The sequence below is a fragment of the Umbelopsis ramanniana genome (assembly GCF_025399195.1).
Source record: "Umbelopsis ramanniana AG unplaced genomic scaffold K450scaffold_11, whole genome shotgun sequence".
Taxonomy (NCBI): Eukaryota; Fungi; Mucoromycota; class Umbelopsidomycetes; order Umbelopsidales; family Umbelopsidaceae; genus Umbelopsis; species Umbelopsis ramanniana.
In genome coordinates, this window is record NW_026252097.1 from 140929 (window position 1) to 167646 (window position 26718).

General features: G+C 44.3%; 11 protein-coding genes and 1 non-coding gene across 12 annotated transcripts; 4 read left to right on the forward strand and 8 right to left on the reverse strand.

Annotated features, from left to right (window-relative positions):
• The first annotated feature begins 106 nt into the window (after positions 1 to 106).
• On the forward strand, positions 107 to 1331 carry K450DRAFT_184918 (uncharacterized protein). The gene is made up of 3 exons (XM_051584413.1): positions 107 to 426; positions 484 to 728; positions 797 to 1331. Exons 1-3 carry the CDS (start codon positions 218 to 220, stop codon positions 1165 to 1167), a joined length of 825 nt encoding a protein of 274 aa, XP_051447091.1. The 5' UTR covers positions 107 to 217; the 3' UTR covers positions 1168 to 1331.
• A 335-nt stretch (positions 1332 to 1666) lies between these two features.
• On the forward strand, positions 1667 to 5608 carry K450DRAFT_228949 (uncharacterized protein). The gene is made up of 3 exons (XM_051587013.1): positions 1667 to 2830; positions 2899 to 3305; positions 3380 to 5608. Exons 1-3 carry the CDS (start codon positions 1873 to 1875, stop codon positions 5513 to 5515), a joined length of 3501 nt encoding a protein of 1166 aa, XP_051447092.1. The 5' UTR covers positions 1667 to 1872; the 3' UTR covers positions 5516 to 5608.
• A 110-nt stretch (positions 5609 to 5718) lies between these two features.
• Positions 5719 to 7914, reverse strand: K450DRAFT_228956 (uncharacterized protein). The gene is made up of 5 exons (XM_051587014.1): positions 7383 to 7914; positions 7266 to 7282; positions 7090 to 7194; positions 6221 to 7009; positions 5719 to 6101 (listed from the first exon to the last, which is right to left on the reverse strand). The coding sequence occupies exons 1-5, from the start codon at positions 7867 to 7869 to the stop codon at positions 5931 to 5933; spliced, it is 1569 nt and encodes a 522-aa protein (XP_051447093.1). The 5' UTR covers positions 7870 to 7914; the 3' UTR covers positions 5719 to 5930.
• Positions 7915 to 8015: 101 nt separating this feature from the next.
• K450DRAFT_269546 (uncharacterized protein) lies at positions 8016 to 9618 on the forward strand (the record flags this gene model as incomplete). The annotated part of the gene is made up of 9 exons (XM_051592929.1): positions 8016 to 8336; positions 8405 to 8483; positions 8556 to 8630; positions 8716 to 8858; positions 8921 to 8993; positions 9071 to 9099; positions 9166 to 9240; positions 9303 to 9373; positions 9453 to 9618. The coding sequence occupies 9 exons, from the start codon at positions 8016 to 8018 to the stop codon at positions 9616 to 9618; spliced, it is 1032 nt and encodes a 343-aa protein (XP_051447094.1).
• A 1681-nt stretch (positions 9619 to 11299) lies between these two features.
• On the reverse strand, positions 11300 to 12874 carry K450DRAFT_228981 (uncharacterized protein; the record flags this gene model as incomplete). Its single annotated transcript, XM_051587015.1, has 2 exons — positions 11300 to 12558; positions 12643 to 12874. Coding segments are annotated over 2 exons (1372 nt in total), but the record flags the coding sequence as incomplete, so codon positions are not given.
• Positions 12875 to 13358: 484 nt separating this feature from the next.
• Positions 13359 to 15153, reverse strand: K450DRAFT_228987 (uncharacterized protein). The gene is made up of 3 exons (XM_051587016.1): positions 14706 to 15153; positions 14409 to 14431; positions 13359 to 14347 (listed from the first exon to the last, which is right to left on the reverse strand). Exons 1-3 carry the CDS (start codon positions 14878 to 14880, stop codon positions 13394 to 13396), a joined length of 1152 nt encoding a protein of 383 aa, XP_051447096.1. The 5' UTR covers positions 14881 to 15153; the 3' UTR covers positions 13359 to 13393.
• K450DRAFT_228988 (uncharacterized protein) lies at positions 14955 to 16294 on the reverse strand. The gene is made up of 2 exons (XM_051587017.1): positions 15703 to 16294; positions 14955 to 15637 (listed from the first exon to the last, which is right to left on the reverse strand). Exons 1-2 carry the CDS (start codon positions 16071 to 16073, stop codon positions 15427 to 15429), a joined length of 582 nt encoding a protein of 193 aa, XP_051447097.1. The 5' UTR covers positions 16074 to 16294; the 3' UTR covers positions 14955 to 15426.
• Position 16295: 1 nt separating this feature from the next.
• On the reverse strand, positions 16296 to 18527 carry K450DRAFT_228991 (uncharacterized protein). The gene is made up of 10 exons (XM_051587018.1): positions 17924 to 18527; positions 17766 to 17860; positions 17617 to 17689; positions 17421 to 17562; positions 17306 to 17326; positions 17204 to 17215; positions 17009 to 17138; positions 16729 to 16946; positions 16602 to 16664; positions 16296 to 16536 (listed from the first exon to the last, which is right to left on the reverse strand). The coding sequence occupies exons 1-10, from the start codon at positions 18078 to 18080 to the stop codon at positions 16434 to 16436; spliced, it is 1014 nt and encodes a 337-aa protein (XP_051447098.1). The 5' UTR covers positions 18081 to 18527; the 3' UTR covers positions 16296 to 16433.
• K450DRAFT_229002 (uncharacterized protein) lies at positions 17868 to 20383 on the forward strand. The gene is made up of 10 exons (XM_051587019.1): positions 17868 to 18240; positions 18302 to 18525; positions 18595 to 18716; positions 18785 to 18911; positions 19013 to 19123; positions 19190 to 19311; positions 19393 to 19482; positions 19556 to 19791; positions 19849 to 19976; positions 20046 to 20383. Exons 1-10 carry the CDS (start codon positions 18206 to 18208, stop codon positions 20276 to 20278), a joined length of 1428 nt encoding a protein of 475 aa, XP_051447099.1. The 5' UTR covers positions 17868 to 18205; the 3' UTR covers positions 20279 to 20383.
• A 125-nt stretch (positions 20384 to 20508) lies between these two features.
• On the reverse strand, positions 20509 to 22352 carry K450DRAFT_184931 (uncharacterized protein). The gene is made up of 4 exons (XM_051584414.1): positions 22156 to 22352; positions 21649 to 22058; positions 21104 to 21584; positions 20509 to 21030 (listed from the first exon to the last, which is right to left on the reverse strand). Exons 1-4 carry the CDS (start codon positions 22319 to 22321, stop codon positions 20600 to 20602), a joined length of 1488 nt encoding a protein of 495 aa, XP_051447100.1. The 5' UTR covers positions 22322 to 22352; the 3' UTR covers positions 20509 to 20599.
• Positions 22353 to 23455: 1103 nt separating this feature from the next.
• Positions 23456 to 23528, reverse strand: K450DRAFT_t35. Its single transcript has one exon. It is a non-coding gene; the product is annotated as a tRNA-Trp (tRNA).
• Positions 23529 to 25176: 1648 nt separating this feature from the next.
• K450DRAFT_278483 (uncharacterized protein) lies at positions 25177 to 26478 on the reverse strand (the record flags this gene model as incomplete). The annotated part of the gene is made up of 1 exon (XM_051593297.1): positions 25177 to 26478. The coding sequence occupies one exon, from the start codon at positions 26476 to 26478 to the stop codon at positions 25177 to 25179; it is 1302 nt and encodes a 433-aa protein (XP_051447101.1).
• Positions 26479 to 26718: the final 240 nt, after the last annotated feature.

Here is a 26718-nt window from a genome sequence, read left to right on the forward strand (position 1 = left end):
TAATCTTGGGATGGATACAGCAAGACGACGATGCTGCGTTTTTATGCAGAGTACAATACGATCCTTCACATCCAATGAGTTGAATGACCGCAACCTCATGTTGCACACCTTATTTCAATTCGGCCAAACGGGCGTTTGGCGGACTGGAATTTTTGCAAAAGCGCATGAAAACACGACGACAGTCCCAATTTTCCTTACTTCCTCATCCTCAACCACTATGAGCGGCGATAAGGTCATTTGCGAGGACTGCGTTACCGGCTTTCTCAAGACAGGTGAAACCCAAGGCGACATCAAAACCGTTGGCTCGGTGCAAGCTTATTTCACCCCTTCGAGTTCACACAAGTCCGATAAGGCCATCGTCATTATTGGCGATATTTTCGGCTGGGAGTTCATCAATACTCGGCTTTACGCTGACGAGATAGCAAGGTAATGTTTATTCATATAGGGAAGCATTGGGCTCACGCGCTAAGGTTTCATAAACAGACAGACAGGCTTTCTGGTAGTGGTGCCTGACCTAATGAAAGGCTATGCTGCTCCTGCCGATGCTCTTTTGAAGCCGCCGACCGGTTTTGTGAATAGCATTCTCCATAAAGCAAAAATGGTCCCTATGATCTATAGCTCAGGCAGAGCTATCATGGCCCTTAAACCCGAAGTTGTCCTAGACTTGGCCCACGCCGTACTGAACGACCTTCGTGCCAGCTATGGCATTCAATCCATCGGTGTGCATGGTAGGGTTAAAGTCATTGATTGATATGGTGGTCAATGAACTTTTTTTTCTCATCCTATCGTCCAATAGGTTTCTGCTTTGGAGGGAAATATTCGATTCTTTTAGGTAACAAAGGACCGAATGACACGCCGTCGCCTGTTCAGGCTTTCGCAGCCGGTCATCCTTCTCTTTTGAAGATTCCTGGTGACGTTGAAAACATCGATCCCTCCATACCGGCATTTCTACAGTATGCTGAATCTGACTTTATGGTGTCGGAGAAGAACAGACAAGACATCGAACAAATTACCAAAGAGAAGTCTCTCACCAACGTCAAGACCAAATTGTACCCCGGCACCAAACATGGCTTCTGTCTCAAGTCCAACGAAGATGATGAAAAGGAACGGGCCATTGCCACTGAAGCCACCACCGATGCTGCTCAATTTTTTGCCAGCAAGCTGTGATTAGCCTTTGTAGGCTAGGAGTATCCTATTTTTATTTATTCACCGCGGCCGCCAAGCTCGCTAGCTGACCGTGCTATGTTAATACCATTATCATTTCCACGTCTCTTGTGGGATGAAGTGTCCATTACATAATGTTTTATTTGCCAAGCACTGCTAAAGATGAGAAAGAAAAAAAAAATTTCATCTTGGTTTCGAATATCTGGAGGGATCGTCAGTGTTTGTATGGGCGGTTAATTTTGGGGATCGAAAATTTGGTTGGGGGTTATGAACGATGACAAGAACCTCTTTATCATTGCTTTACTAGCACCCTCTGCTTTCAAAATCGGGGGCGACGTCTGATCCAACACCAATCCAAGCTGAGCGGAAGCGCCAAATCAAATCATCAGGGCGGGGCGGCCACAAAGCATTAAGCTGAGATCGATTTGGGATGACATGCTTCCGTCACAGTTTTTTTTTTTTTTTGGGTTGAATGAGCGTAAAGCAGCGGGTTAGAAACGAAGAAAGAAACCAACAATTTTTTTTTTTTCCTTGTCATCTCTCCCAAAAAAATTACTCAAAGCTCCCTCAAAGCGCATTTCGCCTCTTTGCTCACCTCTTTGAAAGCTTTCATAGTTTAATTTTTTTTTCTCTTCCCTTCTTTTTTGTTGTTGTTCAACACACAACCCCTCCTTCCCTCCTCATCATCTCAGCTCTCCCCCGTTACTAATGAGCATCTTATCACCATCTGGAGGTGCTTTTAAGTCCATCTCCACCTTGCTTGGCAAGGGTATTCACCGTGCTGCTCGTATTTCCGCGCGAAATCCTATCGAGATGATGGTGGCCATGCTCATTATGGCCTCCTTCAGTTATTTCGCGCTGTTGAACTTGGCCAAAACGTCAGACATTTTCACTGGAACGTCTACTCGTCTTCACCCAACATTTGCTTACCGTGCTGGAGACGCTGTCACCTTCACTCAGTTGAGCGATAAGGAGTTGAAGGCTATACCGTCCGACGCTGTGGTCAAAGTTCAGTTGAACCAAATTGTTATCGAAGATCCAAGTGCTACCCGATCCAAGCGATCTGAAGGAGTGATCAAGCCCGATGTGTTAGAGGCGGTTTACCAGTTCCAGGACGTCGTTGAACATCAAGTTTTGGTACCCGATGGTCCTAAAACCACCAAGAAATACTCCTTTGATAGCGATTTGTGTTACAAGCCAAACAATCAGTGCTTCCGCCAAACACCTTTGGATTTGTGGAACAACGACCTTGCTGCCATCCATGCCGACCAAGACATTGCCGCTACCGTGGCCGCTCACTTAAACACCGCTGCTCACCAGTTTCAAATGACCGATGATCAAAACAAGATTCAGGCCTTTATTCTGTCCTATGCCTTCAATGCCAGCAGCACCATTCGTCAGGAATTGGCCAAGCAATGGGCTTTCAAGGTCGCTACTCTTCCTCCTGGTGCTTTGATCTCACATACCTCTATGGATGACCAACAACAAAACACCTTTGTCTGGCTGTTCATCATTGCTCGTAACGTGGTGTATAGAATCAGTGAACTCATTTCTCAAGCTGAGAACATTGATATTGTGGTTATTTTGCTTGGTTATTTGATGATGATTGCTACGTTTGTTTCTCTGTACGTGAACATGAGAGCAATGGGATCGAAGTACACGCTTGGTAAGTTTTTCATTCGTAATGCTTCGTATTTCAAACCTTTGCCTAATGCAGGATATTCCCTTTTTCAGCCACTGCTGTTATTGCCTCCGGATTCTTCTCCTTCATGCTGGCTCTGCTTACCGTGCACTACCTTGGCGTGGATGTCTATCCTGTGGTGTTGGCCGAAGCCATCCCCTTCTTGGTTGTGACCATCGGATTCGAGCGACCTTTCAAATTGACCAAACGTGTTCTTCAGTCCAGCGAACAAACTTCCATTAGTAAGCAGAATGTCCACGAAATCGTTATTCGTGCCGTCGATGATGTTGCTCTCCCTGTTGCCCGTGAATGCTCCATGGAAATCTTTGTCCTAGCCCTTGGTGCCAAGTCTGGCATTGATGGTTTGAGAGAATTCTGCCTTTTGAGCGCTATTCTTCTTGCCTATGATTATCTCATTATGTTTACTTGGTACACTGCTGTCCTTGCTCTTAAACTTGAGGTGAGTTTGAGTTGAAAAAAAAATGGACGCCAAGGCAACATTTAAATAACCATTTCTTCCCCTACCGCTTTTAGTTGAGACGCATCAAGGAGATGAACAGTACCACTGATACCTCTACAAAGACCATTGCTGCCGCCCCATCCAGCGAAAACCCTGTTCACATTCGTCGCACTGTCTTGAAGGCTTTGAAACCCGAAAGCAAGAGTGCTCGCGGTAAGAAGGGAGGTGAAAATGTCGACGACCCCATCATGGGACGCGTTAAGCTCTTGGTCATTGTTGGTTTCCTCGTCATGCACTTTTTCGAACTTTGCTCCACCTTGACACCTTCTACTACCACGGCCGGTGTCAACATTGAAGACCCCTCGGTTGCTAAAGTCCTTTCGGCTCTCTATGAACGTCATCAACAATCTAGCTCGCTGCCTTTGGTTGTCGAGGTCTTCTCTCCTCTGCAATTCCATGTCGTCGACCAAGGTTACTCTGTTTTGCCCGCCATTTTGGAAAAGCCCCTCAACTACATGTTCAACTCTTATGCCGACTACATTCAGGACCCTGTCATTAGCAAATGGTTGACCTCTGCTTTGGTTTTCTCCCTGTTCTTGAATACCTACTTGTTCAATGTTGCTAAGCAACCCAAGCAATTGGTCGAACACCAGTCCAAGGAGAAGAGAACGCTTGTTTCCGAAAACGTCAGCCCCTTTGTCGAATTGTCTGATAAGCAAAAGATCTCTGTTACCAACGTTGTGCCTACCATGAAGTCCGAAGGTTCACCTGCCCCCGCTTCCCCTGCTCTTCACCATGAAACCCACCATCGTCACCGCCGATCATCTGTTGCTCACTCTAAGGTCATCCGTCCTTTGGATGAATGCGCTGTGATTTTGAAGAGCCCAGAACAAGGCCCTGATGCTCTTAACGATGAAGAAGTGCTTCAGCTTTGCCAGGCTGGAAAAATTGCTCCTTATGCTTTGGAAAAGGTTCTTCAAGACTTTGAACGTGCTGTCAAGGTTAGACGTAGCTTGATCTCCCGTGCTTCCATGACCAAGACGCTTGAAGCCAGTGCTCTTCCCGTTCAACATTACGATTACTCCAAGGTGATGGGTGCTTGCTGTGAAAACGTTATTGGTTACATGCCCATTCCCGTTGGCGTTGCTGGACCCATGATCATTGACGGTGAAAGCATTCATATCCCCATGGCCACCACGGAAGGTTGTCTGGTTGCCTCGGCTGCTCGTGGCTGCAAGGCCATCAATGCTGGTGGCGGTGCTACCACTGTCCTTACCGCCGATGGTATGACGCGTGGTCCCTGTGTTGAATTCCCTAATATCACAACGGCTGTTGCTTGTAAACGATGGATTGAAGAAACTGGTGCTGAAACCGTCATGGCTGCCTTCAACTCCACCTCTCGGTTTGCTCGTCTTCGTAAGCTCAAGGTCACCTTGGCCGGCAAGCTTGTTTTCATTCGATTCTCTACCACCACGGGTGATGCCATGGGTATGAACATGATTTCCAAAGGTTGCGAGAAGGCACTTGCTGCTATCAGTGAGAAATTCCCTGAAATGCAAATCATCTCCTTGTCCGGTAACTACTGTACTGACAAGAAGGCTGCTGCTATCAACTGGATTGAAGGACGTGGTAAATCAGTGGTAGCTGAAGCCATTATTCCCGGTGAAGTTGTTGAAAAGACGCTCAAGACCACTGTGGCTGCTCTGGTTGAACTCAACATTAGCAAGAACTTGATTGGTTCCGCTATGGCTGGTTCCTTGGGTGGTTTCAACGCTCATGCTGCCAACATCCTTACCGCTGTGTACATTGCCACTGGTCAAGACCCTGCACAAAACGTTGAAAGTTCCAACTGTATTACTTTGATGAAGGCTGTCAACCAAGGTCGTGATCTTCACATCTCATGTACTATGCCCAGTATCGAAGTTGGTACCATTGGTGGTGGTACGATCTTGCCTCCTCAACAATCTATGTTGGATATGCTTGGTGTTCGTGGTCCTCATCCTACTGAACCTGGCAAGAACGCTCAGCGTTTGGCAAGAATCATTGTTGCCGCCGTCATGGCTGGTGAACTTTCATTGTGTGCCGCTCTTGCTGCTGGTCATTTGGTCCAAGCCCATATGGCCCACAACCGTGTTGCTGCCACGCCTGCTCCCACTCCCGTTGCCACTACCCCTTCCACTCAAAGCTTTGAATGTCTTTTGAAGAAGTAGACGACGAATCAATGAACCGTTTGTTTGTTTTTTTTTTTTATTTTCGCAAAAAAAGGATCGTTTCTTTTCTTACACGCTCACCTCACTCACACACACACCCCCCATACAAATTCTTAATAATGTGCTATTTCTTTTCTTGCGATTCTTTGGTTAATGTTGATACATATTTAAAGTAGAAAAAAAAATTATTTTTTTACAAAGCACCTCTTCACCACATACATTCCACTCAAACCAAATATTCCCTCTTGCTTGTGGTCGTCTTCTTTAAACTTACAAATAAATCTCAATTCATTCCTGCTCATGTCGCACGGTCGGTCTTTCTCCGTGTGATCGATTGTACTACAGCAGCGGTGACGGAATTCCTCCAGACACTCTAGATTCTCGTCTCGGCCAGCAGCGCTTCCACCGGCTTCAACTATACACACCATGCCATTTCATGATCCAGCAAAGTGAGTTTATCTCGGCTCTGCGTGGGGTATTTTACTTTATAATGTGGGTGGGTGGGGTTGCACCAATAATTGCAACGGAGATACTGAGAAAATGAGTGTATGTATGAAGTTATGTAAACGTACAGAAATGTAGGACAAACGAGGATTTAAATATGACAAGAGAAGGAGGTCCATAAACCTCTATTGGTGTCTTTTTTTTTCTTTACCAAGTTGCTTGGTTGTTGTGGTCGGAGGTGGGAGTGACAGTGGGGGGAACACTGGCGGTAGGGTTGTAGTTGTTGAGCAAGTCCTGGATCTCGCTAAGAATCTTGGAGTTAAAGGTATCGAACTTGGAGTTCAACTCGGTGTCAAGATCTTCGAGTGTGACATAGTCGGTGTATGTGTCGGAAATGGTTTGGTCACCGGTGGTGTCGTCGTCGTTGCTGCTGCTATCATCGCCTGAAGTTTCAGTCACATCATCTTCGTGCCATTCGTTGGTATGAACATCATCGGTAGTAGTGCCAGTGGTGTCAGTGCCAGTCGTGTCAGTGCCAGTAGTGTCAGTGCCAGTAGTGTCAGTGCCAGTAGTGTCAGTGCCAGTGGTGTCAGTGCCAGTGGTGTCAGTTCCAGTGGTGTCAGTTTCAGTGGTGTCATTAGGGTACAAGTAAGCATCAACCTTGGCCTTCAATAACTCAATAAACTGATCCCACCCCGCAACGTCGGTGATACTGGCGGTGACAGCGTCAAGCTTTTGAATATCAGCAGCATTGTTGGGATACTCAGTTACGAGCTTACTAATGAAAGTGGTCCATTCAGTCTTGATCTGGTCAGCTGTGCGCTCACCGTCTCCCATGGTCTCAAGAGTGACAATCTCGTTAGGGAAGGCAAGGATGGGGGAGTTTTGAGTGTTGTTGGTAGGAGATTCAATAACATTCAGGTGGCTGTAACCAGTCAACTCATCCAAGACGCTGCCAAAGTCAGTGTTGGCGTGAGAAGTGGAAACGCTGTAATCACCAGCAACAACACGAAGACAGCCGTATCCGGATCTTCCGGTGTTACAGTCAGTCTAAGTAGCGTTAAAAAGAATAGGTGAGTTGGTGAGTATGGTGGAACAAACGAGAACGGAAAGCCGTCGATGAGTCTTACCTTGTTTTGACAGCAACGAATACAGAAGCGGTCGACATCGGGTTCAATTAGGGAGACAAAGTAGTTGTAACCCTTGCACTGAGCGCCAGTAGGCTTACCGTTACCCTATGGAATAGAACGGATGAGTGGACGTGGTTCTGATGATGAAAAAAAAAAAATGAAAAAAAATGGCTTACATGGTTATCGTATTGACCTGAAATAAATTAAATCAAAGCAGATCAGTTATATTGTTTACTGTGAAAATTCAGGGAACTCAGCGGGACACGATTTTTGAAAAATTCGAGACTACTTACCACCTCCATCGGTAGACTTGAGAGAATACTTGGTGCGATCAAAGAAACCAGTGACTTGAACGTAACTGGAAGATTTGAGGTAGTGGCTAGTGGTGATAAATCCACTGGGGAAAGTCTTTGCTCCAGGAGCTTCGGAACTTCCCTTGGCACAGAAAAGGACACCAGTGGTCTCGGTGGTGGCAACGATATCACCGGGAGCGGGAGGCAAGAACAAGCAGAACTCGCTCTGGCTGGTGAGAGAGATTTCTCTTCCGTAAGGAGCAGTGGAATGAGAAGCGGCTGCAGTGGAAGTCTTTGTCGCGGTGGTGGTGTGTTTGGTAGAAGTGGAAGTGTGAGTGGAGGTGTGAGTGGAGGTGTGGGTCGTGGTGGTGGTGTGTTTGGTGGTGGTGGTGGTGACAGCAGCGTCTTCGTGGAAGGAATCGACAGGAAGAGCTGAAGAGACAGCGAGAGTAGCCAACAGACCGAGCGCAGAGAGTGAGATGCGCATAGTGAAGAAGAGAGCAAGGTGGCGATGAAAGAGGCGAGGACGAATGGGAAATAAATAGGGAAGAAGAGGCTGGGCAATAATTGTAAAAATAGAAACAGCACGCAGAAATTTTTTGATTCTCCTCCCCAAAGACCGTTACACTCTCCATGGTGCAAATCGTCGATAGAGCCATTAACAGGATTGGGCCGGTCTTTATCGCCATTGCACTGGTGCTATTGGCCATGTGTGTCTTCTGCTACTACCTAGTGGTCTTCCCTTACACCCATCGGTGGTCCGATGCTGGATTCTTGGGGAAAATCTACATTGCTACTATGTTAGCATGGAGTGCCTACATGGTGTATTGTATTTTCTTTCACTACTACATGGCTATCGTCACATCGCCAGGCAATGTATTGGATCGCCCTGGTATGGATCCACGACTCAGAGCTGATGAATCAGATCCAGCCATTGCTGAATCTCACCAACAGGTAAGATGCCTTCATACCCCCTTTATTAATAGGTCACGGCTAAACGTTTTTCTTTATTGTCTTTATAGGAGGATACCGAAACGTCCATCAGAGAGGTTTTGTTAGAACTGGAAGAATACTCTGTCTACCCAAAGACTTGTAAAAAGTGTAGGTGTCCATTGTCACTGTCCGCCCTCCCACCCAACCCTCCCCTCACCTCGCCTCATTCTTGACCAATAGGTCATCTACCAAAGCCAGAGCGGGCTCATCATTGTAGTATTTGCAACTCGTGTGTCCTCAAGTTTGATCACCACTGTAAGTAAATTCCAACGTGTATATCATTTACTTGACTGGCGGCGAAAAGGATACGGTTTCGGAGTAAAATTAATCACCATCAAAGGCCCATGGATCCACAACTGCGTTGGACACAACAATCACAGATACTTTGTCCTATTTATGACCTATTTGGTTGTGTCGGCAACCTATTTTGCCTTAGCTGCCTGGCGTCCTTTCATCATCGCCTTGGATTTCATCAATACGGAAGTAAGTGCAAAACAAGGATATTTTTGTTCCGAATCCAACCCATCTTAATCCGTAATCTCCAGTGGCCATATTACTATCCTAGACCGCTTGTGGCCTTTTCCTATATTTTGGCCATATGTATGGGCGTAGCCATCGGTATGTGTTGTAGATACATGCTTAGAAAGGCAGGAACAGCATTTTGAGTAACCTCATCTATTGTATTCTATGTTTAGCCGCCTTATGTGCTTGGCATTATTATCTGGTAAAGTGGCGCTCAGTAGATTTTTCATTTCATCTTCAATTATCTAACCCTACCTTTTTCAACTAGCTTTTGACTGGACAAACCACTGTGGAATTTTACAACAATCAGTATGAAAAGGGCTTGCACAAGACCCAAGGAGAGGTACGTCTCATATAGAACTGCTGTTATTTTTCTGATGGGATGCCTAACTCTTGTCTCCGCAGATATTTGTAAATATGTATGACTTTGGTGTCAAGGAGAACTTCAAAATTTTCTTCAACATCTCCGACAAAAAGTAAGTAGTGCTTTCATCATCATCAGGATGAGCCACCAGCTCTTCCATTGATTCACCTTGACTAATGCACCTTGACCAGTCCATGGTATAGCGTGCTGATCCCCGTGCCCGTCCCTCCCAAAGGCAGTGGGCGAATTTTTGAAAAGTGTCAGGAATTCAGCCTGTTGCCAACCAACAGACAACATCAATATTTCCAGGTGCAAGCAGAGTATTCTGACATTGAGGATGGAGTTAAAGACGTGTAGACGGTTTGTAATTTTTTATCCCTACGGACGAGCATTTGCTCCTTATCACACACTATTGTACATTTTTCTTTTATTACCCACTTGACTTACGTATTTAGATAAATGTAAATACCAAAGAAGAAAAGGCGGTGGATTCACAGTGAATGGTGGGACTACATTGGCAAGATGAAGGTTTTAGTGGGTGGAAGTATGAAACTATCAACAACGTCGGGATGAGCATTTATAGTGAGACAGGTGTGGGGAAATGAACATGAACTGGAGGTACCTGACTGACTGATCAAATACCCTTGGTGATGACATCACACTGAGTGGTCCTCAAGTTCCTCGCCAAGTGGAAATACGGTAATTAGTCAAGACAAAAGACATGAGAATTGCTTCGGTCAAAGGATTTGGTCAGCCTTCAAGCATTGATAGTAGCATGGACGGAAGTGCATCGCTTTGTGAACTACGCTAGGGAGGACAACCTATTCATATCTAGAGTTTGTAGCATGATGGACTTGGGACTCTTTCAGGGGAAAAGTGGCGAGAATATAGCTATTTTGTTACGAAGTTGTCCTTTTCACTAGGTATTTAAATAAGCATATACTTGTAATCGGCGTTTGCGTTTCAATGATGTAGCCTTCTATGCGTAAACCAATTAGTATGGACAGAAAAACAGGCAAAGTGCAGTTGACTGGCCAGAACGATAATTTCCTGGAACAACCAACGGCTTCGCTTTTGTATAATACTCTTCGTAGTAGACCCATGTACTTGGTCCAGCTAATATAGTGACGTTCCACACAAATATTGCTTTTCCGTCAACCTCGCCCTGAACCGATCGATAACATCGAGTTCGGCTTTGACACCGTTATATCCTCATCTCCCCCATCGCAAGTGCAGTTAGTCCAACTTGTTACTGTCAATAACCAAGCTGCCCGTCGTTCCTGACAGGCAAAACTAGACGGATCACGTATCAACGGCCTAACATTTGCTAGATGCTTGGTTGGTAGAGGACTGACCAACGCAGCAGAGTACATACTCTCTTACTCAAGAATCACAGATCAGAGACCCAGCCGCCATGCCAGCCAAACAAACCCAAGCCCAATGATCACTGCAAAGCAGTTACAAACATCTGTGAAGATCAAATCTCGGCATAGATCTTTTTAAATTGTTACTGAAAATCTGCCGGATAGTCCACCGAGATTAAATGCACTTTTTTAGAAATTTTGTCCGTCTTGAGATGGATGAACACAGCTTAGCTCACTAAGTTAACCATAACTACAAGATCAACACAATGAGTTATACCATGTTTAGCAAAGGCTGGATTGGAATACAAAATACATATCCCGTTGGCGGGAAATCATTTTTCTTAAGAAATGAAACGGGTCCAAGCGGCAGAAAGGCAACCCAAGTGAAACAAGGTTTAACAAAGGGTGCATGTCCTGTCAAATGAGAGGTTTCATGCTGAGACCGTTTCAAAGCCAAGAACATTGACACATCATGCCCCAGTCCACAGACTGTGCTTCAGGTACATTTTGCGGGGCAACCCGTTGGCGTGCCATCAACGCGGTTTAGCTAATCAATGCGCTATAGCCAGTCAAGGGTCCTGTTTTCCATGAAACCAACAAACATATAGTGTTTGAGATAGTAAAAATGATATATATTTGCCAATAGAGAAGGCACAAATACAGCAAGCTATAATACAGGGTGAAAATTAAACAAAAAGAGGCAGTAAAGACAATGTGCCTCTTATAACTATAGTTTTCTTTACAAATACAGTGAAGAGCTTTCGCTATGATGCAGCATTCAAACCGATTCGCTTTAGAAACTAGCATCGTCCTTGTTCATGATGGTGCCTTTGCCTGAATCAAGCTTCTCCAAATCTCTCTTTTCTCCGCCGACTACATCTACGTTTCCTTCAACATTGGTATTGTTGACTTGTCGGGCGACGAGGAAGATCAAGGGCAAAGAGATGGCGACCAGCGCCCAGCAGATAGCGAGCTCAATCACAAGGTCGGTGTGAACGGCATCAATACCGAAAGAGATAGCACCACCAGCGGATTGAACAGCCTTGTAGAAACCGGCATAGCGAGCAAGAGTATTGGAGTCGTTGCTCATGGCTCCCATAAGCCAGTAGAGATAGGATTGATAAAGAGCATCAGTGAAGCCATACATCAAGTAAAGGAAGAACGGGCCACCAAATCCAGGAGTGTTCCAGTTGATGGGGGTAGAGAAAGAGCGGTCAAAGGTGAGTTGGAAGGCAAGACCACCAGCCCAAACTGCCATAGAGACAGCAGCTGTCACGCCCAAACCGAGAAGACCACGCGTGCGACGGGGAAGGCCCTTGTAATCCAAAAGGAAACCCAACATGATGGAGGCAAGAATTTGAGCAGCCCAGTAAACCACACCATTCAAGGCACGGGTTTGGATATCGAAGTAGATGGCATTCAAGCCGAATTGATAGGCATAGAACCAGTTGGAGGCAAGGAAAGCTGGGATCAAAGCAAGAATGCGCCACTCAGAAACAACTCGAAGGACACCCTTGAGTTCTTCCTTCCATCCCAAATTGGCGTGCACTTCAACTGTACTGCCGTCCTTTCTAACCACTTTGGAAGGAGGGGCAATGAGCACACAAAGAACAGTACCTACGCCCATGATGACGACGAACACTGTGTAGGTAGCAGTGGAGACACCACCATGACCACCATTGGTCAAGTTCATTCCAAGCGGAATGAGGGAGCCGAGGACACCACCAAGATTGAAAATGGTCCAAAAGATAGATACAAAACGACCCTTTTCTTGTTCACCTGGATAAGCCATCATGATAGCACCTTGTGCTGTCCAGAAAACACCAGCGCAGCAACCAAGAATGGCACCGGCAGCGATAACGAATCCACTATTTTCCTTGACATCGTATACCCAGAGAGAAGCGCTGTAAATGATATAACCTAAAGTACTGACCTAATAAAAAAAAAGATAAGAGGTTTGAATGAGTGAGATGATTGAAAATTTAACAGATCAAGCGCGCTATATCACTCGACCTACCATAAGGGTGTACTTGGGACCAAAGGTGTTGACCACAGAACCAGCGAAGAAACCAACAATGGCAAAGCAAGCATACAGGGCAGCGTTGGCGGAGTCGACCAAGGCGACATCTGAACCCATTCTGCCTCCTGCTCCAAGACCAGAGAGGGAATTGAACATGCCTGGAGAGCAGAAGGCGACGAAGCCCAGAATGATGATCTGGGCTAGCGGTGTGTTGAGGCGGGAAAGCATGTAACGGACAATTTAGAGTACAATTCAGGGTTCTAAAAAATAGAGGGTCCTTTTTATATGAAAACATGGAAGATTTCTCGGAATGTTCTTGTTCCAGGAATGCATTGAACTACGCCAGTCAAATAACAACAATAGCGTAGAGGTCTCACTCAGTGTCCAATCACTGCTCGTCTGCCTGTTTCAAGTCCATCCTATAAGGTAGGACCCTGAGACTGCCCTCTTCACATGGGAAAATATATGACTCGTATCATGGCCTGATGGTCCCCATGGGGACTTTTAACTTGGTTCCAAATCTAATAGGTTCGTCCGTCATCTCGGCATCAAAATGCATAGTATGATTGCTCGTACGGTGGCAAAAGAGAATACATATTTTTTTTCATGTTTAATGTTTTGCACAGAAATGAAAGAACAAATGGCTAGGAATATTAAGAAAAAACGAATGCGGGGATGACTTCTAATGCAGCAAAGAGAAAACGTAGAAATACAAGAATGGGAGATCGTAAACAGGGTTCGTGAGAATTCAACGGCGTGAATCCCGTGCTAATTTGGATTCAAGTGCTTCCAACACTTCATGGAGTTCATCCTCTTCAATCACTGGGCCGCTTCCAGAGCATTTGGCCTTGAGCTTGAGTTGGACACAAAGTTCGTCGATGTCGAACTCCTCGAACTGTGGGTGCTCACATAATCTCTCCCACACCTGGCTGCAGGTAATGAGTTGCTTGCCAGGTTGCATGGTTGCTGGATGAGGCTCATGCTTGAAAGCATCCGATGTTCCAGAGGCTAAATCGTATTCATCGCTGTCTTCCTCTTCTGGGCTGTCAGGTAGAAAGTTCCTCCGGAATGTGGAGAACTTGTTGCTGCGCCTTTGCTTTGAATGTTCCATGCCGTCACCATTGATAGGTGAAGTCACGATGGGCACAGGTTCAATCGAATTGTTGACTTCACCAGAAGTGTCAAAAATCGATTCAGATAACAATCGTTCGTATGCTGATGTGCAAACTTCGTCCTTGAGTTTTTCGCAAAATGACACTCCGTCTTTCGTAGTGTGGCAGCCGCTGCCACAATGTCTGGAACCAAGATTGGATTTACTGGGAGTGGACGCTTCCTCGTGGGGGCCAGTTGAAATATCCATGGCGTCAGGGTCACGGATGCGGTCTTCAGACCGAGGGGACCCTGAATAATCGGATCGCATATTGTCGGCAGCAGATTCAGGAGTGTTCATGGACAAGGAGGGTGTGTTGATCGACGATAGACTTTTGCTTTTCAGGTGAACAATTTCAGCTTCTAACTTTTGAATCAACGTCATGAGGTTTTGATTGGTTTCCAGCAGACGATCTGTTTCCTGTTTATGAGCTTGCTCCATGTGCTTAATCTTGGTTTCCAATTCATGCACGTATTTTTCTTTTCTCTCTCGAAAAGCTCTTTGCGCTGCTCGATTTTGTGCTTTTCTTCTGGCTTTTGCTTCGGTAGTATCCTGTGATTTGTCTCTATTTTAGCATTCCTTTTGCTTTATACAATAAAAAAAATTGACTTACCATTTCCACGCCAAACCCTTTGTCTGAGACGATAGAAAAAATGAATGCAAGCGAGTGGGTAGAAAGGAGGAAACTGGGGTTAGGCTAGTGTATGAAGGCCGAGCATATGCCACAATGTTACTGTTGTCGGAAGCGGGAAAAAAAAATTACCTGAGCTATGGCCATCAGACGAAGGCGAACGAGTGTCATTAACTAGAGGAGTGGGAAGGCACATAAGCTTACATGAAATTATTGCAGAGAGAGTGTCTATTGAACAATGCTCACCATGTTTCTTTCGGTCATGTTCGTCCATTGCACCTTGGTTATCCCACTTGCGCTTGTCGTGGTCAGAAGCGATGCTTATAAATGGCAGAGGATTGTCAAAATTGGTCAACGGCAGCGGCTTGGAAGCTATGGCACGTGGCTTAAAGGCGGACCACTGAAGTGAATGCTGTGAATCGTTGGTAAATTGTACGTCGGCTGTGTCGTTCATGGCGATGCCAGCAGTAGTTCAGCAGTGAAGAGTTTAAAAAGAAAAAGATTTTGATGTTAAAAATTGAGGTCTATTTCTCAGCCAGCGGGAAATGGCTGCACGCCGCCCAAAACCTCCCATCCAATCACCCTTGATTATAAATTATGTCGCTGCTGCTCTTTCTTGCCTGACGGCTTCACGAATGAAACATATTTTCTATCAAGCCAGAATTGCTTCCTTCCATTGATGATGACACGGCTATACTGTTTCCATTAGATGCATATACAAGACATCCAGATGGATGAGGTCAGACTGAAACACCAAGGGAGAGGGCTATGCTGCTAGATGCATGATTTGAAGTTCCACTTCCAAGAAAGTAGGGTGAGTTCGGAGAAGACAACAATGGTAATTACTCCTGGAGCCAAATGAGATAACGTCGATACTGCTAGCCATGTTCCTTGTCGTAACCACGCACCATTTGCTCAGCTCATATAATTGCACCAATTTACATGTGATGAAAGGGACAAAAGTTATATTAGAAAAATAAGAGAAGTAAAAGTACAAAAGCTATTTCAGGTTATTGATCTTTTCAAACCAGAATGCTATCCGAATGCGCCAAGTTTCCGGACCAACGGTGACAACGATACTGCCAGCGATAACAGCGGAAATGACTGTGAAACAAAACATGACCAGACAGGCTCGGGCCCACCACACATTAAATGGATTGCGACTATTGATACAGCAGCAAGCGCCTATGAGCCACAGAGGAGGGCACAGCCTATATCAAAGCAACAAAAGATTAGCTAGGGTATTGCTCTGTGAAAACCACGTAATGGCACTTACCATCCTAATAGAAATATCAGCGCTGCAGAGGGGAATCCTTGATAACGATAGTATACTTCAGCTCGGTCATCGAGCAAAGCCTGACGCTCTCCATAGTGACCTCTCATTCCACCGTGACGGACAACGTCATGTCGGGAGTTGGTCTGCAGGACGGGTAAACTGGGAGGAAGGTCATTGTAGTCTTGAATATAAATGGCGGTTTCTTGCGCAGGCGGAGCGGAGGGTTCAGGAAGCTCTTCCGGAACAGTCGGGTAAGGGTTCTCGTATAGCGTGGCTTGGTTAGAGGGTTCTGGTGCCAGGTACGGAGGCGGTGGGTCGACTACTTCTCTGGGATCGTGGTCTCCAGATTCAAGTTTGGACTTCTTGGTCATGCTAATCTTGCCAAGGAGAGTGAAAAAGTAAAATTGCCCGAAACGTCGGGCTCACGCTTTTTCCCATTTTAATAAAATTTTGACCCATTTGCACGTCATGGTAACAAGGGACGACAATGGTACCGCTAAGCTTGTTGCCACTGGACCACATCACCTTACAGACGGTGCATTGATTATCCTCTTAGTGTAGTCATGTGTGAAATACGCAAAATTCAGCGCTCATTCGTATTGTTTCTTTTCACTTAATTGAGTTTTTATATAACTTGCTGGTTTCTGCTCAACAACTGCTATTTAATTTTAGATATGGTATATGAACAAAGCCGTTCTACTTTTTGGTTACTACACTAATGGTCTCCTAGCCTACTGTCGCTCCAAATCCCGACCACCATCAGATACATCTTCTTCCTCTACCAAAGTATCATACGCATAAGAACTGAGTGGATATGTCGTACCGTCGCCTTCTCTGTAAAAAAGTTTTAATTAGATCCCTTGCCACACAATACCATAATAACTAGCACGGATACTTGCGGTTTGCCGGTCGGAATAAACCAGTTTGAAACTTTGGGTCCTAACACCTGCATAACATTCTCCCTTCAAAGTGGAGTGGGGTTAGAATGCCAGAATTTATCTAATTTGATACACATAGGATACTTACTTTCTACCAAGGTTCCAGGCATTAAAATATCGGCTTGTCAGGACATCCCGGTTTCTTCGATGCCCCATGATAAAGTTGGATCGTTCGTAAGATTCGATGGTTGTACGATTTTGCATTAATTGATTGGTGTGGAAGCCTGTGAAGGGTACTAAAAAGAGGCCAAACAGACCCGAGAAGAACACCAGAAAAGGCCAATTCAAGTCCAGACCGAACAGACCCTATAATCACAGCATTGGTTCAATGGTAGGCTACCTATTGCTACTACACGCAAGCGACTTACCAATGGCTGATTGACCATCCTGAGTGTCTCTGGAAGAGTAGTAGCAAAGATGATGATGCAGTATAAGCTGCAATAGACTAGAAAGAGATAAAAAGGTTTGTGGTTTTGGTGGCCAATGCAATTGTTCAGCCTAGAAATAAGCAGGTTAGGTACAGATGCCATTAGCTTCATTATACGCTCGAGATCTCAACATACCATGGACAATGACTATTAAAAATGACCACCATAACAAAGGTCAGCATACGATTCTCCATGTTCTTAGCACGCCAATAGCTACTCTGCCGTTCAGTAACTTACTGGTCCATTTTCAAGACACATCTATAAGCGGAGAAATTTTGGTGAGTCTTATAGCATTCCCATGGCGGGCATTTTGACAGCCCTGTTTGACAATATTGCTAAAGTCAAGTCTTACTTTTTGCATGTTCGACAGTGATGTGTTCGGTCGTATTTCGGTAAATTACACTTTTGACAGAATCGTGCTCTTCCATCTCGCTTGACCATGACTGTACTTGGCCGAGATCCTCGTTGTAATAATGGCTGCATACCAACATCTGCTGGATTGAAGTGTCAATATGTTGTGGCTACACTAACATCAGATCTTGCATTACCTCCTAAACTCTGACTGATACCGGCTGGGGTCTCATCCTCTTGTTGTGTCAAGTTGGGTGAAGCTAAAGGGAACTGCAGACGGCATGGTCAGTGATAACCTCCACTCATCGGACTTTTTTCATCCGTCATACAGGGCAAAACGACCTACATTGGCAGTATAGCCCGGTGAAGTTCGGACAGCTACTATATAAGACCACACCATCATCACTGATACCGGTTGGAATATGACTAGGTATGCAATGCCTGATTTTCAAGAGAATTAGCTGAATATCAACCGATTGTGGCCATGTTGGAGCATGGTCTCACCTTGAAGGACATTTCCATCAGCTATCAAAGTCCAGCAAAAGCTTAAATTGTATGCGAGATAGCTCCAAGAAACTAGAAGAGCAACCAGCACAACCGGTGAGAAGTTGACGGTGGTTATGATGGCATTCTGAATTTTGTCCAGTGTGCCTTTGGCCATTGGAAGGTTGGAGTGCTCGAACAGTCGCGGTCACAAAATTTGGGCAAAATCTTGGACAAAAACGGCGAAAGCCAGGCGCGCGCGTTGACAATTGTAGTTTGTTCTGACGTTCCAAATCCGACATCATGCACGCGATGGATGACGGGCACAGTCAAGACGGGTAAGTGATCCTATATTCTCATATACCAACCTTAATTGCTGTTGTCTGATGCATTGCACAGGAAGGAACCATTGCTCTCCACCCCTTCCGATCAAGACTTTACGGTGCCGGACGAGATTTTGAGAAAGACAGCCGAGTACACTGAAGTGTCTGACGCTGAGAACCCGTACATTCTCAATGAACAGACTTTTCGTCAGCAGTATGCCAATATCTATTTTATTCGACTTACAAAATTGAGAGCCGCAACCCTTGAGGCAGCCCGGGAGCGATGGTCAGGTTTGCCAGGTACGTCTTAGCCACCCAAGGCTCTACAGGAGGCGTGAAAGGAAGGTTAACCAATTACGCTTTTCGTAGAGAAAACCGAGTATGTCTCAAAGGTGCTGGATGTGGAGGCTGGCAAATTGTGCTATATCATTGGAACCGTCTATATGGATATGCCTCTCAAGCCTAATATTCTTGAAGACATTACAAAAGAGGTGAGCATCGTTAGTGGATTGAAAGGAAAAACTTGTCGCTCCAAGAGAATTAAATTTATCTCCTACAGAATTACATTGTCTCCCAACCACCACCACCAAAATATGTTAGCGCGGATGCCACGGTGGCCATGGAAGATGAATCCGGAAGAGTTGTATTGAGCGGCACCAGATTGCAATCTGAAAACCTAGTCACAGGTAAGACGGTAGTGAAGATGGAGCCTTGGTTGTTAAACGAAAGCTTTCATGCCAGTCGGGTGTTCCATCTTTTGCTAAACTTCCTCCTACAAATTTCATAGGAACCATCATTGCGGCGTTGGGCAAGGAAAACGCTTATGGAGAGTTCGAAGTAGTAGATATTTGCACACCCGGTTTACCCGATCCAAATCCTACACCTAGAATGGAGATTGGTAAGAGATACCGTTACAGACTCTATGCGCTCATCTCACGTCAGGATACTAACTTCTATACTACAGACACTCCTGACAACAAGTATGTTGCGCTGCTCTCGGGATTGAATTTCGGAGCAGGTGGAGACAGCAGTATGCGACTTGAGATGCTACTAGAGTACCTCACCGGTGAATTAGGAGATAGTCAGGTATGTGGCAGCCGGTATGTGGATACGTATTTTATGTTGCTGACGTGTCGAACCACCGCTCTTGGGTCGCCTTTACCATAGGACTCGCAAGCTTCACAATCAATTGTTAAAGTAGTACTAGCTGGAAATTCGGTCACAGAAAGGAAGGTTATTGTGGATGACAAGAAACCGGTACGTTACATAAGGTCAAGCTGCGATTTGAGTATCCAACTTATAACCAACGACGCCTCAATCTCGCTTGTAGAAAAAATACGGCTACGATTCAACTATCTATGATGCTTCTCCTGTCATGGCATTGGATAAGTTCCTTCAGCAGTTATGTTCAAGTGTCAACGTAGATATAATGCCTGGCAAGAACGACCCTTCAAACGCACACCTTCCACAACAACCCTTGCATCACTCACTTTTTACCACTTCTCACAAGCTATCGTCTCTCAAGCCCGTTACCAACCCACACTGGTGTGAAATAGATGGTGTTAGGTACGTTGATGGCACATCTTACTCGTATTTACAAGTTGTTTAACGATGAATCAACAGTTTCTTGGGAACGTCAGGACAAACGATTGATGATCTTGATAGGTATACCGAGGGTTGCGAACGAATCCAACTGGCTGAATTCACAATGTCCTGGCGACACATTGCACCATCCGCTCCAGATACGCTATGTGAGTATTACATGTTCAGCTTGATTGCCCTGTCAATATTGACTTACGCATGATTCATTATTCTTCTAGGGTGCTATCCATTCCAAGATCGAGACCCTTTCATCGTTGAACAATGCCCGGATGTCTATTTCATAGGGAATCAGCCCAACTTCGACACCAGTGAGCTTGTAGGGTCTAAAGGACAACGCGTTCGAGTCATTACCGTTCCCTCGTTTTCAGAGACTGGCTGTCTTGTGCTTGTCAACCTGTCATCTTTACAATGTAAACTAGTTTCTATTTGTCCTCCCGATAACTCATCATAATCCCCCGCATATGTGTGGATTTTCGCCTTATCACCCACCCTTACACCCTCGCCAAACCATAAACTCTTTAAAATAAAACTACGCATTAAAAGGATTAGTAAAGGGTATATAGCTTATTTGACTTTTGAGAGCATGCATATCAGTCCCTTTTGCGAATGGCCATTACGAAGATCGTCCAGTATGCTTATGAAATTTAACACTAATCCAACACCATTACTGTTCGCCAATTTAAGTTGGTCAGAGCGTCGAACGACCCTGACGATAGCATTATACATATGTTATTTTATTTCATTCATGCCATAACCACAGAATGCAACCTAATTATTCCTTTTCTATAGAATCACTGTCAGAACCCTCTTTCTCAAATTTACCAATAGCTTGACCCATCTTCACTTTCTGTCCTTGCTCAAGAGTGAATTTGAAGTTGGATGGAGCTTCGAAAACAAGGACAACGGTGGATCCCAAATAAAATCCGCCAACCTCTTCGCCACGACAAACGGGCTTGCCACCCAGTCGCTTGCTGGCCGACTTGTAGGAGACTTCGGTATAAGTGCCAGTGGCAAGATCCTCCTTGCGGTTGGTCCTCAAAGCCTCATCGAAATTAATCTTGATGGAACCAACATTGGTGGCTCCAACAGGAATCATGGAGAAGAAACCATGTCGCCATTTGCCCATCAATACAACACGCTCGTTAAGAACAAAGAGGTTTTCTAAAAGCTTCACAAAGTAGGGCGAAACAGAGAAGAGTTCGCCTGTGGGTGTAACGGAAAGGTCAGTTCATCAATCAAGGTACAAGACTTCTCTAAACATGTCGCTGATTCTTACCTGCAAAATGTCTACGCATCTGAACAACCCAGTCAGCGGGAGAGTGGAATCTATGGTAATCTCCTGGAGCAAGATAAATGACGGCGAAAAACAATGAGTTGCCAGGTTTGGTCCTGTGGCTCAAGTCACCGCTAGGTTCGACATCGGCAAGTCGGACAAGCTCTGAGGATTTCATATTGGATCGATCATCCTTGGCTTCTCGAGCAAGTCCATCTGGTCCAACTGAACTTGCTGTCTTCACTGCGTTATCGCTGGATCCCAACATGTCATCTAGAGAGTAGTTGATTCCATTGACGTTGGCAAATTCTTCCTCATCGACAGCACCAGTGTGAGGATCGAATCGTACATCTTCAATTGCTCTTGTAGAGCTGTTATCCATGCCCAACAAAGCGTCCAAAGAGTAGGTGACGCCTTTAATCTGTTCAATGTTGCGCTCCTCTACAACACCGAAATGTAAAACTTTTCCGTCTGATGGCGAAACCTGTCATATTAGAGGTGAGCACTTCTTGACTGGGACATTTTGAGTTTGTAAATAAATTACTTACCAGAGGGGCATTGGCCACCGGTCGAGCTCCTTCTTCCAATTCTCGGTAGAAAAATGCAGATAAGTTGGGATAGGCTTTCAAGTCCTTGACCTTCATTTCATCTAGGTTGCAACCAAAAATCCAACTATATAACTTGAATCCAGCAGGTCTAAGGAATTCGGGAATATTGATCGAATTGAAAGCTCCCCAGAGTCGGGACATGCTTCTCAATGGAAGGGCCGCTGCAACATGAACCTGCCATGGTCCACTGGCTACGTATTTTCGACGAACAACTTCATCACCATCTTGTCGCTCTCTCTCTCGTTTCACCACTCGTCGATACTGTAAGAAGCATAGAAACCCGATACCGAGACCAACTGGAATAGGCGTCCACTTGACTTTGGTGTCTTTCCAAGCAGAAAATAGTTTTTCTGAAATGCAAATGCCAAGATGCGTCAGTACTAGAACCAACAGCGCAAATGCCAATGCGCTCGACCGTTGTGTATTTCTCGAGCATTATATATTTACCTCGATATGAGCGCTGCTGCTGTTGTTGTTGGCTGTATTGTCGTAATGACAGTGGCTGAAATTGTGTTGCCTGGGGGAATCGTCTTGCATGAGCTCGGACAGCTACAGGTGAGCTGAAAAGCCCGGAAACCAGTTTGGTCGAACCTTGTTTGCCTATGCGCAGCATTACAATTTCGAATGAGAGTATAGTAACCAGTAACGTTAGAAAAAAATTATGAAACAGTGCCTTTTGGTTTAGGTGGGACTGTTGTTGTCCCGACAGACCAATCGCAGCGAGAACGATGAATTTTCCCTGTAGTTCAAAATTACCATGTTGCAATTTTTCTTGATGTTATCGAGACCAGTTTTTACTAGCATATGTAGCCATTTTTTCAGACCGTTTCTTTTTCAGTGATTATCTTTTCACATACTGAGTGTTACATTGAAGCTACCTCCTACGCATTGAAGCCTAAATGTCTTCTACCTATTGTGCAAAACGGTTTACGAGTATGCTTTTCAAATTAGCACACCGTTTTGAAGACGCTACTGGTCATCCTTTATTCCCTTCTACTGTCTTCGTATCTTTTATTCGTCAATTCGGTTTACTTCAAATTAGCGCCATCTTGAACAGCGCTTCGGTTGAAAACCAGCCTTCATCCCTATAATCAAAGACTTCTGTGTTAATTATTGAATCATTACCCAAATTTCCAAGAAACTTTCTAGCGCCTTATTGTAGTATTTCTGCCATTACACAGAAAATAGCGCTAGCATTACATTTGAATTATACGCCATCTGGCATGAAAGAAACAATCAGCCTTAAAATGCCTATTGTGTGCCAAAAGAAATCCGATCGTTCAAATCGAATCAAGCGAACCAATAGAGTGATCAAGTCAGTTGAATGAGACATTATTCATAATGCTAACAAAAGTATGCAAGCTCATTGACTCTGTGAGGGTCACGCACAATCTACTACATTTCATTAAAAACATTTAGCAACTATATTTCAAAGAACTTACTACTTCATTTTTTAAAGGTGGATTGTATGTAAACTGGGTCGCAGGATTCTTTGGGTTGTTCAAATCTACAAGCGGCCAGATGTTCAATAGCGGCTTTGTACACCTTGATGTAGACAAGCGGCGCCAAAAATTTGCTGTAAAATTAATGGTTAAAGGAAAATATTTCGGACAAAGCAGGGTCTCTGAGAAGTACAAACAAATGAATTTGGTGAAGGTTGCCGCCATCGTTTCCAATTTCAGTCGCAAAATACCTCATCGCTGGTTGATGAGCGGCCTTTGAATAAAGGCTAGCCAATCAAAAAAATTGACCCCTAAGTGACTCGAACACTTAACCTTTCGCTCTGGAGGCGAACGCGCTACCAATTGCGCCAAGGAGTCAGAACTTGGAATTTGAAACTGCAAAAAAATTATGTCTCATTCAACCTCTGATGATCCCAGTAGACCTTACCGACATTCCGTAACTTCTTTCCGGGGAAGAGTCTTTCGGAGAGGTGTTCTATCTAGTAAACTATATACTTCTTTCCTCAATTTTCTTTTCTGGTCCCTAATAGAGAAGTTTCTCCAATTACACCTTTTCGCATTCTATTCTTAGAATTTATTGAACTGTTTCAGTCCCGTTCCTTGAATATTGCTCTCCCAAGCTACCTTTTTTTTTATGCCTCTCTTTCTTTATTCAATCCGCTATATAGCACCCTGTCAGAAAAAAATTTCACCATATTTTTTAATCATTAATTGCCAACCTCACCATAAATTACTCGATATAATTGTTTGTTTCGAACCTTCATTGTGTAAAGACCCACGAGGGCTATAAAAACCGGACTCCTTCAATTCTAATAAAGACACGTTTTTTTCTGAGAATTATTTAACGGACTGTCAGTTGGTACTAGAAGCACAGACTGTCTTTTACAACTTAACCTAGAATAATTTGACTGAGAAATGATACATTGTCAATTCATAAATACCATATCTGTTGCATTGAAGACTTGGCTTGTATTATTAATATAACGCTATAGATTTTGGCGCCATCATGCAAACAAAAGATATACATAAACGTAGCTACTGATCTCATAACCACTTGATATCAGCAAAGCTAATGTTCGGAAAGAGTAAATTACTAAGTTATAGGGCTGAGTTAATTAGAAAGTTTGATTGCACTATAGCAAGAAAAAACTATCATTTTTGTTGTCAGCGCATTCTAAATGAACCAAACTTAGTATTCGAAATACCTTCCCGAACAATTTAAATCACATTGCTGTTCTTATTTTTTAAGGATCTCGCATATAGTATGACAAGTTTTCAATTGAAATGTCAAAGCTCTGATATTGGACCTTAATCATGCTACCTCTAATATCTCACGCTCTATCTTCTATATCTAATACATTGTGGTATTATGAATAAAGTCGGTTAAAGCATCAATTATTCTATTACCTAGCGCTACTGCCTAAGAAAGAAAATTATGTATCATTCTTTTCCGCTTAAAAAATTTATGCCATTGCAATGGCACATTTTTACTGGCATAATGGAAATACCTCTATCCATGCTATTTTCAAAAATATGATAAGAAATCCTTTGAGCTAAATTCTAACTATTTTGTGAGCATGAATTGAAATGTTGATGCGATTTTCCTTATTACAGTGGAAAGATGGGTTTCTCCTGTGAATTAAGATTCTCACTTATACGTAAGCTGGTTTATATACTATAATATTCGTTTGGATGCCATTTCATCGCATCCATATGATCAACACTGATATACCAGAAAATTTCTAGTGATAATCAGCGTTGGACTAATAGGTTGTGCCGAAAGCTTCCTAATTGATTTTTAATTGGCGCACCAACCAATATATTTTTTCTTGGATCATAATAAATACCTGGGGCAAAAGTTCGCCTTGTCTCTTGTTTTATTTGTTGAAGTTGAAAAGGAAAAAAAGGAAAGGTGTAGCTCCTACCGTCATAATACAGCGGATGACTGATGACCATTATCAATGACGATGTCAAACAACTCATATATAACCTACAGAGATAGCATTCATTCATTTTCTACGATTTGCAAATCGGAAATAGCTTGTTCTTCTATGTGGTCATCTCTTTGTTTTCTTCTCCGACGGCTTCGTAACTGACTTCCGGCTGCTTTGAGTCTTCCTACTCCGACAGGTCTGTCGCCTAGCCAGATTCTTTCAAATTCAGCATCGGTCTCTTCAAACAGTCTTTCGAACTCGGTTTCTTCTATCTGGCAGCACTGCAACCGATAGCAGAGTTTGATCGGTTGCCCTCCTCCTGTCTGCCGATCTAAGCCGTATGCTTTCACTAACATAAGGGATCTAATATCGTGGATGATAGCAACGTCCGTCCACGAAGAGCTTGGATTTTTTGTCTCATCTAATGCTTCTGTCAGTTCTCCTACTCCTAAGGATCTACCTTCGGCAAATTTTAGGATCTTCCAACCTTTCAGCTTTTGCAGTACACGTTTTACATCTTCTTCTTTGACAAGCTGGACCTCAAATAATGTACCAAAGTGACTGACGTTGATCGGTACTGAAGCTCTTTCACAGTGTGCAACCAAATGGATAGCATCACGAGTACCTGGTAAGTAGCCAGTAAAGTTCGCCTGAGTATTCTGGAAGCTTAAAAAAGACAGATCGCCTTTTTGGATTGCCAGCTGGTGCAATAGTCGGTTACGAGATTCGAGCCCTTCTCCATACGCCAATGGCAAGTGTATCGAAAATATCCCTGCTAATGCATAAGCCATATCCTCTTCGCGTGTTGTCTCTCGAACAGCCATTCTCGCCAATATTTCAGCTGCATTCCCTTGTCGATAATATAGGTGAAGATCTAAAGTACAGAGATTATGGTGCTGCTCATCGGCTAATTCTTGCATGGTCACCAGGGTTCCTTCTTTTGAAATTCCACACAGACGGCCAGCTGCAGCACCTTCCTGTAGACACCAGCCTCTCTTGCACCATATACTCAGAGGAGTATCAGAATCCAGAACAACAGCAGCACAGTTGGCATACCACTTGTACATTGAACGAATGGCTTCATCAAGCTCCGATAAATTCGACTTGTCAATGCAAATTGTATCCATCCATACATATCGTGTATGCTTCCGTAAAGTCCTTCTGATTCGATGTAGTTTCTTTGACATTTCACTGATTGTTTCATCTCTCCACCATTTCTTGTTCGTCGTATCCTGATAACTTACTTCAACATCACTCCATCTGTGTGTGATAAATATGACTTCCCTGGCGTCGATATTATTCACCAGTTTATCTTGATGCAAATCCCATACTCGATTCACGACTTGTTTACGTCTATGACACCAGATGTCCATGCCGACGGCCTTCGCAGCAGCTATTGGTGATAGTGGACTGTGGACAGATCCTGTGCTGCAAGGACACTGGCGTCGATGACGAACCTGCCAACTTGCGGATGCTCCATTCTGTGAAGAAATTTCGGTAGAATCCAGTTCGGTACCGAGGATTGCTGCTACTAGCTTCTCAACAAGTCCATCTCCACCGGCTATACTAAGAATGCTGAGTCCTGCTATAAATATGGCATGCAAATCAGTTGC

What these genes read in the sequence shown, in the direction of transcription:
- K450DRAFT_184918 (XM_051584413.1), top strand. Translation starts at nt 218, where the DNA reads ATGAGCGGCGATAAGGTCATTTGCGAGGACTGCGTTACCGGCTTTCTC. An exon ending in TACGCTGACGAGATAGCAAG is followed by an intron (nt 427 to 483) that starts GTAATGTTTATT and finishes TTTCATAAACAG; the next exon opens with ACAGACAGGCTTTCTGGTAG. An exon ending in TCAATCCATCGGTGTGCATG is followed by an intron (nt 729 to 796) that starts GTAGGGTTAAAG and finishes ATCGTCCAATAG; the next exon opens with GTTTCTGCTTTGGAGGGAAA.
- K450DRAFT_228949 (XM_051587013.1), top strand. Translation starts at nt 1,873, where the DNA reads ATGAGCATCTTATCACCATCTGGAGGTGCTTTTAAGTCCATCTCCACC. An exon ending in GGGATCGAAGTACACGCTTG is followed by an intron (nt 2,831 to 2,898) that starts GTAAGTTTTTCA and finishes TCCCTTTTTCAG; the next exon opens with CCACTGCTGTTATTGCCTCC. An exon ending in TCCTTGCTCTTAAACTTGAG is followed by an intron (nt 3,306 to 3,379) that starts GTGAGTTTGAGT and finishes TACCGCTTTTAG; the next exon opens with TTGAGACGCATCAAGGAGAT.
- K450DRAFT_228956 (XM_051587014.1), bottom strand. Translation starts at nt 7,869, where the DNA reads ATGCGCATCTCACTCTCTGCGCTCGGTCTGTTGGCTACTCTCGCTGTC. An exon ending in TTCGTTGCTGTCAAAACAAG is followed by an intron (nt 7,010 to 7,089) that starts GTAAGACTCATC and finishes AACGCTACTTAG; the next exon opens with ACTGACTGTAACACCGGAAG. An exon ending in ACTACAACCCTACCGCCAGT is followed by an intron (nt 6,102 to 6,220) that starts GTTCCCCCCACT and finishes TAAATCCTCGTT; the next exon opens with TGTCCTACATTTCTGTACGT.
- K450DRAFT_228987 (XM_051587016.1), bottom strand. Translation starts at nt 14,880, where the DNA reads ATGAACGACACAGCCGACGTACAATTTACCAACGATTCACAGCATTCA. An exon ending in GCGCAAGTGGGATAACCAAG is followed by an intron (nt 14,432 to 14,705) that starts GTGCAATGGACG and finishes CTATCGTCTCAG; the next exon opens with ACAAAGGGTTTGGCGTGGAA. An exon ending in AAGGGTTTGGCGTGGAAATG is followed by an intron (nt 14,348 to 14,408) that starts GTAAGTCAATTT and finishes GACAAATCACAG; the next exon opens with GATACTACCGAAGCAAAAGC.
- K450DRAFT_228988 (XM_051587017.1), bottom strand. Translation starts at nt 16,073, where the DNA reads ATGACCAAGAAGTCCAAACTTGAATCTGGAGACCACGATCCCAGAGAA. An exon ending in CTGATATTTCTATTAGGATG is followed by an intron (nt 15,638 to 15,702) that starts GTAAGTGCCATT and finishes GCTTTGATATAG; the next exon opens with GCTGTGCCCTCCTCTGTGGC.
- K450DRAFT_228991 (XM_051587018.1), bottom strand. Translation starts at nt 18,080, where the DNA reads ATGGCCAAAGGCACACTGGACAAAATTCAGAATGCCATCATAACCACC. An exon ending in GCCTGGAACCTTGGTAGAAA is followed by an intron (nt 16,665 to 16,728) that starts GTAAGTATCCTA and finishes TCCACTTTGAAG; the next exon opens with GGAGAATGTTATGCAGGTGT. An exon ending in TTTATTCCGACCGGCAAACC is followed by an intron (nt 16,537 to 16,601) that starts GCAAGTATCCGT and finishes ACTTTTTTACAG; the next exon opens with AGAAGGCGACGGTACGACAT.
- K450DRAFT_229002 (XM_051587019.1), top strand. Translation starts at nt 18,206, where the DNA reads ATGCACGCGATGGATGACGGGCACAGTCAAGACGG. An exon ending in TTGAAGACATTACAAAAGAG is followed by an intron (nt 18,717 to 18,784) that starts GTGAGCATCGTT and finishes TATCTCCTACAG; the next exon opens with AATTACATTGTCTCCCAACC. An exon ending in ATCTGAAAACCTAGTCACAG is followed by an intron (nt 18,912 to 19,012) that starts GTAAGACGGTAG and finishes CAAATTTCATAG; the next exon opens with GAACCATCATTGCGGCGTTG.
- K450DRAFT_184931 (XM_051584414.1), bottom strand. Translation starts at nt 22,321, where the DNA reads ATGCTGCGCATAGGCAAACAAGGTTCGACCAAACTGGTTTCCGGGCTT. An exon ending in GCAGCAGCGCTCATATCGAG is followed by an intron (nt 22,059 to 22,155) that starts GTAAATATATAA and finishes TTTGCATTTCAG; the next exon opens with AAAAACTATTTTCTGCTTGG. An exon ending in CGGTGGCCAATGCCCCTCTG is followed by an intron (nt 21,585 to 21,648) that starts GTAAGTAATTTA and finishes CTAATATGACAG; the next exon opens with GTTTCGCCATCAGACGGAAA.